This window comes from Poecile atricapillus, chromosome 14 (genome assembly GCF_030490865.1).
Source record: "Poecile atricapillus isolate bPoeAtr1 chromosome 14, bPoeAtr1.hap1, whole genome shotgun sequence".
NCBI classification, from domain to species: domain Eukaryota; kingdom Metazoa; phylum Chordata; class Aves; order Passeriformes; family Paridae; genus Poecile; species Poecile atricapillus.
The window spans coordinates 14,954,349-14,970,285 of NC_081262.1; the positions used below are offsets into that span (position 1 = coordinate 14,954,349).

At 61.5% G+C, this 15,937-nt stretch overlaps 1 protein-coding gene across 1 annotated transcript; it reads right to left on the reverse strand.

The window, feature by feature from the left end:
- Nucleotides 1-5,386: 5,386 nt before the first annotated feature.
- GRAP (GRB2 related adaptor protein) lies at nucleotides 5,387-9,714 on the reverse strand. The gene is made up of 5 exons (XM_058849744.1): nucleotides 9,588-9,714; nucleotides 8,488-8,585; nucleotides 7,364-7,486; nucleotides 6,298-6,466; nucleotides 5,387-5,672 (listed from the first exon to the last, which is right to left on the reverse strand). The coding sequence occupies exons 1-5, from the start codon at nucleotides 9,663-9,665 to the stop codon at nucleotides 5,487-5,489; spliced, it is 654 nt and encodes a 217-aa protein (XP_058705727.1). The 5' UTR covers nucleotides 9,666-9,714; the 3' UTR covers nucleotides 5,387-5,486.
- Between the last annotated feature and the right edge of the window lie 6,223 nt (nucleotides 9,715-15,937).

A 15,937-nucleotide genomic window follows, 5' to 3' on the forward strand; every position in this document is an offset into this window, starting at 1 on the left:
AGGAAAAGGAAAAGAGTGATTCATCCCTCCGCCCTGCCCCACCTGCAGTCACATGCTGCCTTCACACATTCCCTGCCCAGCCCGATTAACTCTTTCGGCTGATGCGCCCTCGCACCTGCGGGACGGAGCCCGGAGCCCCCCGGAGCTCTGCGGGTGCCGGAGGGTCCTGGGCGGCTCCAGAGGGCTTTGGGTGTTTTGTCTTTTTTCTTTTTTTTTAAAAAAAAGTCTCTCTTCTCTGAGATTTCCCTCTTTCCCGATGTGCCGGCTGGTAAGTCGGTATTTTCCAGGAAAAGAGCTCTGTCCTGTGGTTAACCCTTGCTGTGCTGGTGCAGGGGCTCGGAGCTCGGGTGGGTCCTGGGGGGCAGCACCCGAGTGGGAGCTGCCAGAACGGTTCAAAGCTGCACTGAGGCAGGTTTAGACTGGATATTAGGAAGCATTTCTTTATGGAGAGGGCATTCTAATCCTGGAACAGGCTTCTTAGAGAGGTGGTCAGGGCCTCAAACCTGTCAGTGTTTAAGAGGCATTTGGACAATGCCCTTAATTGTTTGTTGGTCAGGCAGTGGGACCAGATTGTTGAAAGGCTCTTCCAAATGAAAACCACTTATTCTATTCTGTCCTGTCCTGTCCTGTCCCCTCCTCTGTAGGGTTTGCAGCATGGTCACAGTAACATCACCAGATCTGGCTATGACAGATTTCATTTATAACTGTGAGATGGACAAAAAACCCCACCCTGGGTTCGCCAGTTTGTGCTCACAAGCCAGAAAAGTGGAAGCTCTCCTGAGCTTTTCTCTTGGAAGCTCAGCTGGAGACGAATTTCAGGAATTGGGGTCAGATTCTTGCGCCAATGCAAAAAAGCAGAGGTGCCATGGGCTGTGTGTCTGTCCCTGGCGTTGGTGTGGCTCATCTGGATTCACAACCGGATAAATGAGGGCCCTGCCTGAGTCAGGCTCCCGAGGCGAAGCCGCCCGTCTGTCCGGGTGCTCGGCCATCAAAGCGCTCCTCTCTGCAGGCACGGTGGCCCTGCTCGTCCCACGGTGACAAATCGTGCGTGGGTTTGTGCCCAGCCCTGGCCTGGCCTCTGCAGGAGGTGGCAGCGGGGCTGGGGGACGCAGGAACGTGACAGATTTGTTGGGATCACACAATCATTAAGGTTGGAAATGATCAGAGTCCAACCCAGCGCTGCCAGGTCCAACACTACACCGTGTCCCCAAGTGTCACATCAACCTGGGGAAGATCCAAGTGTTTGGCTCCCAAAGAAAATCAGCTCAGGAGGTGTTTTGGGTGGAGCTGGTGACTTTAGGAGTGACCCTGCAGGGATTTCCCAGTGGTGGGATGACATCCCCACACCCCAATGATTGGTGCAGCAGAGACTGAGGGAGCTGGAACCAAATCCGGGTGTTTTAGGTGAAATCCCAGCGCTGCTGGCAGCGATGGGGACAGCAAATGGGACAGAGGGGAGCACTGATCCAGCAGCCAGGACCTCTGTGGGTATGACGGGAGATGGCCCAGATGGGCGCTGGGGTGTGGGTGTGCGTGGCGTGGCAGGAGCGTGCTGTGGTTTTCGCCGCCTCAGCCGCTCGCTGCAGGTGTTTTTGTTGTGCCAGGAGATTTACAGACTCTTTCACGGGGTGTGTGCACTAATGATTTATTGCATGTGGGGTAAATGCTGCAGCCCAGCCATCGTGTGCTGGCTCCTCTGCAGGGCTGGCACAGCCCCACACCTGCAGCATCACCACCTGATCCTCACCACGGGGGAGGTCACCTGGGTCCCCCATCTCCCCATCCCGGGGGTTTCTTCACCCCACATGGTGAATTTAACCCCTGGATTGGGTGCAGCCCCTGTTTGCAGGCTTGGGTTGCCGTGGCTGAGCGGGCTGGTCCTCGTCATTCCTGCTGGGTCCAGCTGGACAGGCAGCACCCGCTGCAGACACGGCCCCCTTCCTGCAGATGGAAGCGTTAATTACAAGGTCCTAATTAAATTCCCATTTTTAGCAGAGGGTCTAAAAGTGAGGCAGTGGGGTATGACGCTGGGCTCTGCTCCTGCTTCCCACTCACTCAGAGGTCCCACCAAGTGTTTATCGGTAGAGTTGAGGCCTGGGGCCGGCATTTCAGCTGGAATACAACATCCAGACACGGCCTTGCCCTTCGGAGCGTTTTCCACCCTCCAGCCACCAACGATTTGCATGGAGCCGTGCACAACGTGGTGTTTTAGAGAGGGGAAACTGAGGCACGGAGCGCTGATGGCAGCTTTGCTCACGGCTGCTGCAGGATGGAGTCACCGGAGCCTCAGCGCTGACTCTGACCCTGGGGAAAGGCGGCCGGGGTTGGGCTTTTTTGGCATCCTTGGGATGTGCTGAGCACGGCCTGTGGCCTGCCCACAACCCAGCCGTGCTCCCATGGCTTTTTTCCTTTTGTGGAAAGTCCCAAAGTGTCACCACTGGAGTCTGGGACAAACTGGGAGGCTGAGGGTTGCTTTGGTGGAGGTCACCAGGCAGGAGAACCAGGACAAGGCTGCCAGTCCTGTGCAGGGATCACCCGTGCTCGTCCCCGTGCTCCTGCCTGGGCGGGTGCAGCCCATCCATATTTATGCCTGACATTAATTTCCATTCATTTCAATATTTTATGAGCGTAACAATTTAAAAAAAAAAAAAAAAAAGGGGTTCAGCGCTGGTTGAGACATAGAAATAATTGGGTGTTGATGGTCCTGGCGTGCTGCCACGCAAATCCCAGGAGCTGCTGGTGCTGCCCATGCCCAGGAAATTGCCACAACGGTGCACGAAGCCGGCTGGCCCCGTGGGTGGGGATGGGCAGTGCCTGCCCCAGAGCTCTGCTGCCTCCAGCTGTAGCCCCAGGTCCTGGTGGGGCTCTGGAGATCCCCCCGGGGCAGCTGGCACTGGATTTAATGTGGGAATAGATCCAACCTGAGCCGGGCTGGGTGTGAGCAGCAGGAGGTGAGGGGTGGGATGGATCCTGCTGTGTTGGAGCCGAGGGTGGGAATGAGGTGGGCGTAGCAGAGGTGGATTTTCCCGTGGGATGTGCTCCTCGCTTCTCCACCCGGTGTCCTGCCAAGGTCTGCAAACCGTGGCCGCGGCAAAGGGTCAACATCTGCCCACTGGGAGGGGGCATGAGGGGGGTGAAGGGGGCAGGGCTGGGCCTGGGGGGCCAAGGGGGGTCTCAAGATGTCACCTGCCTCTGTCCCCCAGCCCCCGTGGCCTGTGTGGACCCCGAGGAGTGCAGCCGTGTCTGAGGGGCCGCCCTGGGCTGCTCCAGCATCGCCTACCCCGAGCCGCTGGTGGAGCCCAGAGGTGGGGAGGTGCCGGGGGGTGACCCCATCCCCACCGGGCTTTGCTGCACCCCGGGGTTGCTGCCAGGGCTTGGATGTTGGGGGGACCCCAGGGATGGTCTGGGAGGGTCTGTGCGTGGCACAGCCCAAAAGTGAAGTCAGGGGATGTGAGGTCCCGGGGTGCAGCTGAATGTTCCCAAAGTCCATCCTCGCCCCAGGGGAGATCCCAGGGTCTGGCTGCAGAGGGGTAGGGACCGTCCCGGGGTTATCCTGCCCCATCCCATCCCTCCCGGTTCAGCCGCTCCCCCGCAGGGCTGCGGGGTCTGATGATCGCGGTGATGGTGGCAGAGCTCGTGTCATCCCCGACCTCCATCCTCAGCAGCAGCAGCATCCTGCCCCTCACCATGGACATCTGGGGAAGCTGCCGGTGACCGGGAGCTGCTCCTCGTGGGCAGGTTCTGACCGGGGGTTTCGGGGAGACTGGTGGGGCCGGTCCAGCCTGCAAAGTGCCTCCACTCAGCCTGGTTTGTGTTAGGAAAACAAGCCCTTGGATTATTTTAGGGATGAAAGCGCTGGAAATGCAGACGGGGCGCTCGGTGCAGCCCCTCCCCGCCGCCTCCAGCCCGGTCACACACCGGGGGGCAGAGGGCAGCGCTGCCCGCACATCCCCCGCCAACGGTGCCGGTGCCGGTGCTGGTGTCGTGTCAGTGCCTGTGTCGGTATCGGTGCCGGTGCCGGTGCCGGTGCTGGTGTCGGTGTCAGTGCCTGTGTCGGTGTTGGTGCCGGTGCCGGTGTCGGTGCCGGTACCGAGCCCCGGCAGTGCCCGCGGAGCCCGCTCGGGGCGGCGCAGTCAGCGCCGGGGAATGGATGTCCCGGCACCGCCGCGGGGCCAGCAGCGTCCCGGGCCGGGCAGACAACAACAAGCAGCGAATCTGGGTCAGGGCTCGGCTGGGCTGTGCGGAGCTTCGGCCGCACCAGCGGCTCCAGGAGCGGCGGTTCCTTGGCATCCTCCGCCTGCAGAGGGTGGGAAGGGGATGCGCAGCGATCCCGGGGAATGGGGGTCCCGCATTGTCCCCCTTGTCTCAGGGCCTGTTTCGCCCCTCCCTGGCACTGGCTTCGCTGCGGGTGACAAGGGTGTGACACGGCAGGACAGCTTTCCCCAGGATGGATAATGAATGTTTGCGAAGGGCTTTGCCCGCCCGAGGCGGGAGTCGCTGCTGCGACTTCCTCAGTGTCGGGTGATTAGTAGGGATAGAGCCGAGGAAATGTGCTTGGGAGAGGGAAAAAAGCTGTTTAAGCCTCAAGTTTGAGGTTTTCCTCAGCGTGGAGAAAGGTGGGTTGGGTCCCGAGTAGTTTTCAGGGGGTCCCAAGCGCCCCCGCACCCACCAGGGTGGGGATGCCCCATCCTGGGATCACGGTTTGGGCTGGAAGGTTCCTTTAGGAAGGGCTCTGGTTGTGGGGTGGCAAATCCACTGGTGCAGCGAGCTGGGTGTTCTGAGCACTGCATTCCCTGAGCGCATCCCAGAGGGTGCGAGGTGCGGGGGGCATTTGTGGGGGCAGAAAATCCCTGGGAGGGGTTTGGGACAGGCATTGGGGTGGGGAAATGGGGGCTGCAGGGAAGCAGCACCTGCGTGAATGGAGGGACGGGACCACCTTGGCAGTGCTGGAAAAGGAGCAGCCACACTCGAAGGCAATGCCCAGACACATTTTACCAGCCCTAACTAAAAAAAAATATAAAAAAGTGCCATTAATTGCAGCTCTGAACAGCACCTGCTGCATGGAATCCCCCTGGATCAGCCTTCCCTGGTACCCTGAGTCCTGGAATTCCTCCGTGGAGTTGTGGATCCTGGCTGTGTCCTGGCTGCCTGCAGCTCTCTCTGGAGCTGAGGCTTTGGAGAGGAGCCAAAGTTTGGGGTTTTGGGCTCACCCCCTCTGTTGCTCTCATCCCACTGGACTGTGGCTCTGGAAAAGTTTTTATGGCCGTGGTTGAACACTCCCCACTCCCTCCCCGCTGCCAGCCCCGTCCCTGGGGGTCACGGAGCTCTGGGGAATAGGGGAGCCACAGCTGAGGTTTCACAAGGTCCAGGCACCATCCTGGGGACACTCAGGGGTGAGTGGACACTCAGGGGTGAGTGGACACTCAGGACAGGCAGGAGGCAGCTCTGGTGAGTGAGGACACCGGGGCCAGGACCAGCAGTGACGGTCACAGGCGGACGGGGTGGACGTAGCTCCGGGGGAAGAGCCCAACGCGGCCGTAGATCTTCCCCCGCCACCAGCTGGGGTCGGGGCAGTCCAGGACCTCAATGATGTCCCCACGGAGGAAGGGCAGCTGGGAGCCCTCCTGGGCGGAGAAATCGAACTGGGCTTGCACAAATCGGGGTCTCTTCACCTGCAGGGAAGCCGAGGGCAGGGGCTGGCGGGAGGAGAGATCTGCCAACCCCCAGCGTGGGTGGCACTGGGACACTGCCACCACGGGATGGGGACGAGCCTGGGGACGCCTGCTTGGAAGAGACAGAAGCTAGAAAAGGGAGGAGTGGAGTGCTGGGGACGATCCCAGCTGCAGGGGAACACCCCAGGGCACAAGGCTCCCTGTTCTTGCTGCAGGGACACCCAAGGCGGGTGCCCAGGGGACCCTTGGAGGCAGCTCCTCTCCTTCCCAGGTCCTTCCAGGTGCTGGAGCCTTCCCCATCCCAGCTCCTAAAGTCCAGTTTTGCCTCCTCCACAAGCACTGCCCCAGGGCTTTGCAGGTGTTTGGCTGTGCCCCCTGCCCTGGGCATCACCCCTGACCCGAGGGACAGCGATGTGTGCCCTGCCCTGCCCTGCCCCGCTGAGCTGCTCCAGGAGCTCTTCCTCCCTGCAGCACTGCCTGTCTCAGGCTGCTGCACCCTCTCCTGCTCCTCACCCCTCGAGCCAAAGGCTAAGTGCCAGCCAGGGATGTCCCTGTCCCCCTCTGCAGGGACACTGAGGGGGCTCACGCAGGGGTTTGGGACCCGTGGCCCCATCCATGGTGGTACCTCCTGGGTCTGGTCCTTGTCCCACAGGAAAATCTGCTGCTCTTTGGCGACCGTGGTCATCCTGTAGAAATCCACCAGCTTGTTGAGGGAGTTGAACTTTTCCTCCCAGAGGAAATATTTGCCGTTCCTCTCCCTGAGCACCTTGAAGTGCTGGACGTTCTTCCCGTAGCTGCAGAAGGAGGATGGGGGTCACCCTGGGGACATCCTGGGGACATCCTGGCAGTATCCCCTGAGGTGGGTAAAGCCTGGGGGTGCTGGCAAGGTCGGGGTGAGCCCATGGGTCTCACTGCACCCTTCCTGCCGTGGTGGGGGTGACTGGGGTCATTCCTGGCCCTGCAGTGAGGACCCACAGCTGAGCCCTGCTACACCTCAGCCCACGGGCAGCCAGAGCTGGGTGCAGGCCCTGGCACAGCGGGGCTCGGGGGTGGCAGCGTGCCAGCCGCGTGGAGGGCAGGTGGCTTTGTCCAGGGCCACATCTGAGGGTGGCATGGTGAGAGCTGCAGGTCTCCACACGCCAGGAGGCTGCAGAGGCTGGGATTATGCCCCGCGCTGCAGGAGGATGGGGCAGGCAGGATTTCCCTTGCTGTCACCCCACAGGGTGTGCCTGGGGTGAGAGGTTGGGGTGCCCACACTGCCCAGAGGCAGGGGCAGGACCCGGCCGCGCTGCTGGTGACGCACGGCAGAGCGCGGCTCCCTTTCATTAGCGGCAAGAAGCTCCCGAAACGTTCAATTAGGGATTAAAAGGGTGAGAAAGTGCCTGCCTGGCCTGGGGCCGCCCCCTGCTCCCCTGGCCGGGGCACGGAAGGGGTGAGATACCCGGGGACACGCTCTGCCCGTTGTAGAGCCAGTGCTGAACTCCTGGGGATGCTGCAGCCCTTCATCCCTGGGGATGCTGCAGACCTTCATCCCTGGGGATGCTGCAGCCCTTCATCCCTGGGGATGCTGCAGCCCTTCATCCCTGGGGATCCTACAGCCCTTCATCCCAGCACACACGAGGAGGGCCCGATTCCTCGGTGCCCAACGCGGGGGCTGTGGGGACCCCTCCTCCTGTCCCAAAGGCACTCACTTGACGGAGAGGGAGAACTCGCCCGGGGCGCTCTCGCTGTCGCGGATCAGGAAGGCTCCCAGGTGATCGCGCTGGAGCAGCCGCTCCTCTGCCAGGTGCCGGGAGATCCTGCCCGCGTACCACCTGCGAGGGGCACCGGGCTGAGCCACTCGGGCACCCCCAGGGACACCCCGGCACCGCATCCGCACCCTGCGGGGTGGAGGCACCGAGATTCCCGGTGCCGCCGGGAGCGGGGCCTCCATCGGGCTCCTCACGGGGCTGGGACCCTCCCCCGGCGGTTCCTCCCTTCCTTTCCCCCTCCTGGCTCATCCCGGTATTTTCGGGGGGCACCGCAGGGTGCTGCGGGCGCGCTGCCCGCTCCGAGCGGGGCGAGCGTCACCGACAGCCGCGACCGCATCCTGTCACCGGGGCTGTCACCTCGGCCCCCGCTCGGCCGCCTGTCCCCTCCCCTGGCCCCTCCAGGTGGAGAGCAGAAAAGCCTCGGTGCCAGCACAAACCCGTCCTGCCCGAGCGAGCCGCAGGAGCGGAGTCCCCGCGTCCCACCCCTGCCAAGGCTGGGCCGGGGCATTTCAGCTCCCTGCGCCGGGAAGATTCTCTGCTGCTGTAAAAATTGTCCGGTGAATGATCAGCCACGGAGTTTAGCACAGAGCCAGCCCTCCAGGTGCTGCATGGAAGAGGTTTTGTCTCGCCCATCCCGGTTGTTATCCCAAGCTGGAGAAGCAGTGGGATGCGCCCCGGGCTGCCCCGAGCCCACGCGTTCGCTCTGGCATTTAAATGTGATTTACCAGGGGCTAAGGATACATAAAACACAGGTTCAATCAGGGATGGATTAGGCTGGGCTTTAATAGCGCGGTAATAGGATTGTGTTTAATGCAGTCGTAATCCCGTAACGCTTTGTTGCTCCCCAATTATCATTTATTTAGAGGCAGCTCGGTGTGAGGGTCGGATTTTTGGGGGTACATGGGTGTGCTGCTGTCCCCTCGGGCTGTGGTGGCACCGACAAACTGAGCCGGCAGGCAGACCCCATCTCCGTGACTCAGTTTCCCCCACGTGTGGGACTACCCTGGCTCGTGGCAGACCTTTGGGAATTGGGATTGTTGCCTGGCTGGTGGGATGGTACTTACGGGTGTGGCTTGACCTTGATGTAGTTTTTGGGGACAAAGCCCTCGCAGCCGAACAGCTCAGCCTTGTACCAGTTCTGGTCATCTTCCATGTTGAGGATCTGAGGTGGGAGAGGAGCAGGGAGGTGTCAGCCTGGCTGCCACCACCCTGGGAGAGGGGCTGAGTGGGACCCCATTGCTGCCCCAGACCCCACAACACCCACCAAGCATCCCCTGGGGGAAAAGGGGGGCTCTGACAGTGCCCACACACTCTGGGGGTTTTGGGGTCACAGAGCCTGGTGTTGTCCTAAACCCCTGCCGGGGGAAGAGGATGAAATCTGTCCCTGGAGCAGCCAGGCCACCAGCAGGCTCCCCGGGGATGGTGGCAGTGGGTGCTGACACCGCTTCCGTGTGACAACATTTTCCAGCCTCCCACGCAGGGGCCCGGGGCCGGCACAGCTGTGAAAACAGGATCCGAAACCCCGGCTCAGGGCACGGGGAAAACACGCCGGGAGGCAGGGATGGCACGGAGGCTTTGGGGCTCTGGGTTCCCAACCCTAACCCTAACCCTCCCCGAGGGGCTCCAGGGTGCCAGGGGTGCGGGAGGAGCCCGAGAGGGATGAGCAGATGGGCAGGGAGGGGTGTCCTCAGTCCCATCTCAGGGCTGCTGTCCCCCAGCCATGTTCTGAGCCCTCCTGGAGCTTTTTTTGGGATTCCCAGGTGCCATCTAAGAGCCCACCCCAACGCCAGTGCCTGAGTGGGTGGGTGGGCACCTGTTCCCTGCTGCTTCATCCCTGTGACCTCCAGTGCTTCCCAGACAGGGAAAACGTGTCCCAGCCCCGAGGGGCTGCCACAGAGCACGGCTGGTGGCACTGGTAGCCAGGGAGGCCACACGCCATGTCCCAGCTGCGGGGGTCCATCCCTGGTGGCACAGGCGAGCAGGGAATGCTACTCCACCCTCCCAAATCCTCGAGGCTGGCTCCTTATATCCCACAGAAAGCCCCAGAAGCGTTAAAATCATGGACAAAGAAAGCACCGGTGTCACCGTGTGCCCACTCTTTCCCTTCCAATAGCAACAGCACCCAATCCCACCCCAGCTGGTGACCCCTGTCCCCTCCCTGTACCTTCAGGGTGTCCCCTTTCTGGAAGGGCAGCTCATCCTTCTCTGTCGCCTGGAAGCTGTACAGGGCCACCGACTCCATGGCTCTGGGGGCTCTGCCGGGGGTGTCCCGGGGCTGCCCGGGGCTCTGCGCACCCGGTGCGGCGGTGGAGGGCAGGAAACCGCGCTGATGTCAGCGCAGCCGGGGCAGAACGCGGGGCCTGCCGCGGCCACAGCTGCCCAGATGTGCGGCGGGGGCGGGGGGAGCCGCGCCAGCCCCAGGCGGCTGCCAGGGCATCCATGTGCCAAAGGATGGCAGAAGGATCTGGCGTTTCCTCCGCGGTGAGTGGTGGGCAGCGGGGTTGGGATGGGAACAGGACGGCGAAGGGCTGGGCACGGCTTGAGGATTTGGGGAAGATCGGCTTGGAGATTTTGGAGAGCACAGGCAGTGCTGGTGGGGGAGTCTCTGGTTGAGCTGCCAAGAGGGGGCTTGGTGGGAATGGTTGTTCCAGAAGCAAGAAAATCGCGGCGGGTGGGAATGGCGGAGGCGGAGGGAGGTGGGTGGATGCGCACACCTGGTTTCTTTGGAATTCAGAGCGAGAACTCCGTGGCTCAGCTCTGAACAGCGAGCTTTCAGCACAACTGATAGTGGCTCTTTGGGCTGTGGCCCCTTGCGGGGTTTGATTTTTTTCCAGTTTTCTTCTGCAGGGCTTAGGGAATAATAATAATAAAAAAAACTAAATAAAAAATCCCTTTTAGACTAAAACTGAGCACTAAAACTTCCCGCTGCTCCCGTGGGCGTCAGGCACTGAGTCTGCAGGGCTCGCTGCTGGGGAGCATTCCCAGCGGGAAGGTCTCCGGAGCTGTTCAGCCTTCCTGTGTGTGGGCTGGGGCATGGAGCGCATGGAAAATCCGCCAGACACTGCCTCGTTTTGCTGCGAGGAATTAAACCAGGGACAGCTGCAGCGCAGTCCCTGCCCGTGGATTTGGGCATTTTCCAGCGAGGAGCAGGATGCTGCTGCCATCTGCCCGGGGTGGGATGAGCCACGGTGCTTGTAGGGCCACTCTGGGGACATGGGCTCGGCGATTCACCTCTCCCAAACCTTATTCCCACTTCCCAAATGCTTCTAAAAAGCAAATGCCCCGTAACACCCCACTGAGGCCACTTCCAGTGCCCGTGGGAAGCGGAGAGGGATGTGCAGGGCATCGCTGGGTGTCCAGAGAGGCACAATCCCCACTGCTTATCCTGGGATAAGCATTGGGATAACCTTTGCTGGTCCCAGGGGACACGGAGAAGGCCAGGAGGGTCAGGGAGGCCATGGGAAGAGGCTCCGCCGATGTGCTCAGCTGTCACACGGAGGATGGGATTCAGCAAATCCCCACGTCCTGGAGAGACCCAGGGAATGGGAATGCAGCTGGAAATCATCTTGGGATGAGCTCCCTCTGCCCCTCAGCAGCCTTGGGGAGGATGGAGCTGGCTGTTCCCTGGGGAAAGCAGCCCAGCAGAGCTGCTGTTCCACCACTGCTGTGGCCAAGGGTCTGATCCTGTCCCTGGTCCAACAGACACTGTGACACTGTCACAGAGGCTGCTCCAGGCCATCCCACACGAGAACAGCAGGGCAGGGAGGGTCTCAGGGCACTGGAAGGGGTTGGTGTGGGAGAAACCTGCAGCCCAGGTTATTGGGGTGACAACCAGCTGTGCCGGGGGGACACCGGGAGCAGTTCTGGGGTTTGGCTTCCTGGGACAGCAGGGAGGATTTGGGGGCACCTTGGGGTGTCCGGGCTGGAGCCACCCGTGGTGCCAGAGTGCCTGGGAGGGGGCACAGGACAGGGGGGTCACAGTGGGGTCACAGAGCCTGGTGCAGTGGCCAGGCTCAGGACCGGAGCAGGATGGGATCCGGCCAGCAGATGGCAGCAGTGCCCTGAGGGACAGCGGGGACATTGGGGACAGCGGGGACACTGGGGACACCGCGGACACTGGGGACACCGCGGACACTGGGGACATCAGGGACATTACGGACACTGAGGGGACATTGGGGACACCGCGGACACTGGGGAACAGGGGACATTGGGGACACCGGACACAGCGCCACCTGCCCCTCCACTGCGGCTCTAATGAGGCCTCTGACATCTCTGTCACCTCCTCCATCAAATCCCTTCCCTCGCTCCCTCCCGCTCCGTGGGGGTGACAGCAGCACCTGCACCCCAGGAGAGGCCGGGCTGGTGGCCGAGCAGTGAGTGACCCCTGTTCTGGGCTGGGAGCCGAACCCTGCAGCGTCCGGAGGGTCCCCGGGTGCCCCATCCCGCTGTGCCAGCCCTGAGCAGGGTGGGATCCTGGGGGGATCCTGGGGAATCCTGGGGAATCCTGGGGGGATCCTGGGGGGATCCTGGGGGGGATCCTGGGGGGATCCTGGGGGGATCCTGGGGGATCCTGGGGAATCCTGGGGGGATCCTGGGGAATCCTGGGGGGGGGGGGATCCTGTGGGGGATCCTGGGGGGATCCTGGGGGGATCCTGGGGGATCCTGGGGGGATCCTGGGGGGATCCTGGGGGAATCCTCGGGGGGATCCTGGGGGGATCCTGGGGGGATCCTGGGGGATCTGTCCCCTCAGCCCCGTGCCCTGCACGTCCCCAGTGTGGTGCCACACGGTTGCTGTTGGTTGGGTGTCAAAGCTCGAGCTTTGGAGTTCAGCTCAGCCTGCAAGGCGATCCCAAGGGATCCCACGGATCCCCCGAGGGCTCGGAGCAGAGTGTGGGAGCCCACCCTGCCCTGGCTTTGGCCACCAGCCCAGGCTGCCCCTCCCTGCGAGCAGGGGAGTTCCGTGACCCCGGGGACAGGTGGAGGAAGGTGCCAGGGGCTCCAGCATTGCCCTTTCCCGGCCGCAGGGCCATTCCAGGCCTTGGGAGCTGCCTGGAGCTCCTGCTGACTCCCGGCTTGCCCAATCTGCCCAGCCCTGTTTCATCAACATCCTGTGTTTACCTGGCTGCAAAATCCCCACGAGGGAGGGAGGAAGAGGAGGGAGGGGAGCTTCTTCCCCTTCCTCTGCAGCCTGGGGAGCTTTGGACAGCACTCCGGGCTCCTCTGCGGCCCCTTGAGGACCTCAGTGACCCCTCGCTCTGCCCATGGGAGGGGAGGGGGTGTCTCAAGCCTGGCTTTGCCCCCCGAGGGGCTTTGAGCTGGGCCTGGCTGGTGCAGGGCTGGGCAAGGCGAGCTGGATCTGCAGAGCCAGGGCTTTGCTCCCAGGGACAGCACTGGGAGCTGGGAATGCAGCACAGCCGGGATCCAGGCTCTAGCTAGGATGGGAATGTGGATCAATCCTGCAGGATCCAGGCTCTAGCTGGGATGGGGATGTGGATCAATCCTGCAGGATCCAGGCTCTAGCTGGGATGGGAATGTGGATGAATCCTGCAGGATCCAGGCTCTAACTGGGATGGGGAATGTGGATCAATCCTGCAGGATCCAGGCTCTAGCTGGGATGGGGAACGTGGATCAATCCTGCAGGATCCAGGCTCTAGCTGGGATGGGAATGTGGATCAATCCTGCAGGATCCAGGCTCTAGCTGGGATGGGAATGTGGATCAATCCTGCAGGATCCAGGCTCTAGCTGGGATGGGAATGTGGATCAATCCTGCAGGATCCAGGCTCTAGCTGGGATGGGGAATGTGGATCAATCCTGCAGGATCCAGGCTCTAGCTGGGATGGGAATGTGGATCAATCCTGCAGGAGAAAGGCTCTAGCTGGGATGGGAATGTGGATCAATCCTGCAGGATCCAGGCTCTAGCTGGGATGGGGATCCGGATGCCTCTGGAGGAAGCAGGAGCCCCACTGAGGCCCCGCACAGGGAGGAGGTGACATCCTGGGCTAGAAAAGGCCACGTCAGGGCCCCCAGACGGGATCTCAGCTTTAGCACTTTCCCCCCCCAGCAGAGACCACGTCAGTGACTCCTGAGCCTCAGATCTTGAGCGTAACCCAACTTCTCAGCCCACACCGAGGAACTTGTGTCCCTGTTTACAATTTACACCCTGGTGTAGCTGAGGACAGAGGATCAGACCCCTCTGGACCTCACAGCACCTGCAGGAAAACATTTCCAGGAGGAGCAGAACCAGGGACAATTGGCCACACTGGGTCCAGCGTGGCTGTGAAAGGCTCCTCGAGGTGCTGGTGGTCTCCAGACGTGGAGCTGCATCTCCTCAGGGTCAGCATGGGAGGCTGGGGCTGGTGCTGGGGTTTTTGGGCTGGTAAATCAGCGCAGGCCCCTCTTGCTGGTGGTGTAGGTGGGTTGGGAAGTGGGACTCTGCTCTCATGGGAGAAGCCTGAGGGCAAGGAGCTGGTGGTGGGACCTCACTTTCTGCTTTTGGTCCCAAAAATGGATCTGGAAAAGGACTGGAAGACACGAAACCTCGGGCGTGGAGTTCAACCCCAAACCTACAAGAAAGGATCACTGTCGGGGTCATCCCCTTGGAGAGGGATCCAGCCTTGGATGGGGCTGGGATTGGCCTCCTGGGAAAGGGCCAAACATGGTTTTGGTGAGGAGGGAGAGCCCAGACAGAGCAGCCTCAGGGGAACAAACAGTGGGGGCCTCCTGGGAGTTCCCAGGACTCTGTTTTGGGCTGCAGGATGAGGTCACTGTCAGTGGCTGGCATGGGGGCTCAGGCCAGGATCGTTTACAGAGGTGTGAGCCATTAACGAATTAATCATCAGGGCCAGCATAGCTGGAGGTTATTTGCCTCCCTGGGCCCTATAAAAGGATGTGGAGGGCAGTTCTTGGGTTTGGGCTGCTGAGGAGGGAGTGTTCTGCCTTGTGCCTGTGTCTTGGAGCTACTCCTGAGACCCTGCTGTTCCCTGGGATGCACCAGGAGAAGAGGTGAGCTGTCCTTCTGTATGGTGGCTGCTCCTTCCCTGTCACCAGGAGAGGCTGGAGCTGTCCAGATGCACCTGGAGCAGGCACTGGGTGCCCGGCTGGCAGCAGGTCCCCTGTGCTCCATGGCTGTGGTGTCCTGGGGCCTTGCTGTGGTCACCAACACACCTGGGGGTAACTCTGGGACCTGCTGGGTGCCCTCATGTGGGTCAGGCTCTGCTTTAAGCTGTGGGAGGAATGTTTTCTGCTGAATCCTGCTGTGGAAATGTCTGATGGCCACTCCTGGGATGAGCAGCTGCGTCTGGCCTCCAATCTTCATCCTTGGCTGTGGAGAGGGCGAGGTCCCTGTGCTAAAGTTTCCTAGAAAGGCTGGTGCTGCAGCATGGATGGGAGTGGATTATGCTCTGCCAGCTCTTGAGGATCCTCAGAAGCCATTCCCAGACCCCTGAAGCTGGAAAACACCCCCGTGCCGTGTTCTGTCAGCACAGGGGGACACGGCACCGCCGTGATTCGCACGGGAGACAGATGAAAAGTCCCTTTAACGGGAAGTTCCAAAGCAAGCGGGCAGGAGGTGTGGGGTTTGGGTGTGGAGGCTGTTTGCTGTCTGTGTTTGCCATGGGGAGAGGCTCCTCAGCCTCGGCTGGTGGAGTAACCACCCATGGGCAGGGGAGCTCCGAGGCTCCCCCAGGGCTCGTTTGAGGGGAACCGGGAATTTGGTCACATCCAGGCACAGCCTTGAACGGAGTCCAAGAATCTCCCCCTCAACAAGAGCATCTGTTATTTTTCTAGGAATTAAAAAGAAAGCCCCACCCCGGCAGCCTGTGCCGCGTGCGTAGGTGAGGGGACCGTGCTGTCACCGCCGTGAGTCACCCGGGGGGAGCTGCCATTCCCGGGAGCGAAAAAATAAACGTGGGGAGAAATTGTGAATGATGGGTGACTGAGCTCTCCACAGGGCTAGTCAAATTTCTGTTCCTCCTTAGGGCTGGCTGGTTAACAAAGAAGTTATTAATAACCAATTAAGCCACAGCTCACGTCATGCCTTCCTCTGGAAGTGTGGCAAGAGCGGCCCTGGTTCCTCCTTCGGCTCTGAATCCACCCAGCAGCAGCCTTGGGGAGACTTTGGGGAGGTGTCCCCTCCCTGCAGGGCTGCTGGAGGTGGGGACATGCCCAGGTGACAGCTCCCAGGGTTCTGGGGGACATGCCCAGGTGACAGCTCCCAGGGTTCTGGGGGACATGCCCAGGGGACAGCTCCTGGGGCTGTGGGGGCCATGCCCAGGTGACAGCTCCCAGGGCTGTGGGACATGCCCGGGTGACACCTCCCAGGGCTCTGGGGGACATGCCCAGGTGACAGCTCCCAGGGCTGTGGGACATGCCCGGGTGACAGCTCCTGGGGCTGTGGGACACGCCCAGGTGACAGCTCCCAGGGCTCTGGGGGCCATGCCCAGGTGACAGCTCCTGGGGCTGTGGGACATGCTCAGGTGACAGCTCCCAGGGCTCTGGGGGCCATGCCCAGGTGAC

What these genes read in the sequence shown, in the direction of transcription:
- GRAP (XM_058849744.1), bottom strand. Translation starts at nt 9,665, where the DNA reads ATGGAGTCGGTGGCCCTGTACAGCTTCCAGGCGACAGAGAAGGATGAG. An exon ending in AGAAAGGGGACACCCTGAAG is followed by an intron (nt 8,586 to 9,587) that starts GTACAGGGAGGG and finishes CTCCCACCTCAG; the next exon opens with ATCCTCAACATGGAAGATGA. An exon ending in ACAAGGACCAGACCCAGGAG is followed by an intron (nt 5,673 to 6,297) that starts GTACCACCATGG and finishes GCTTCCCTGCAG; the next exon opens with GTGAAGAGACCCCGATTTGT.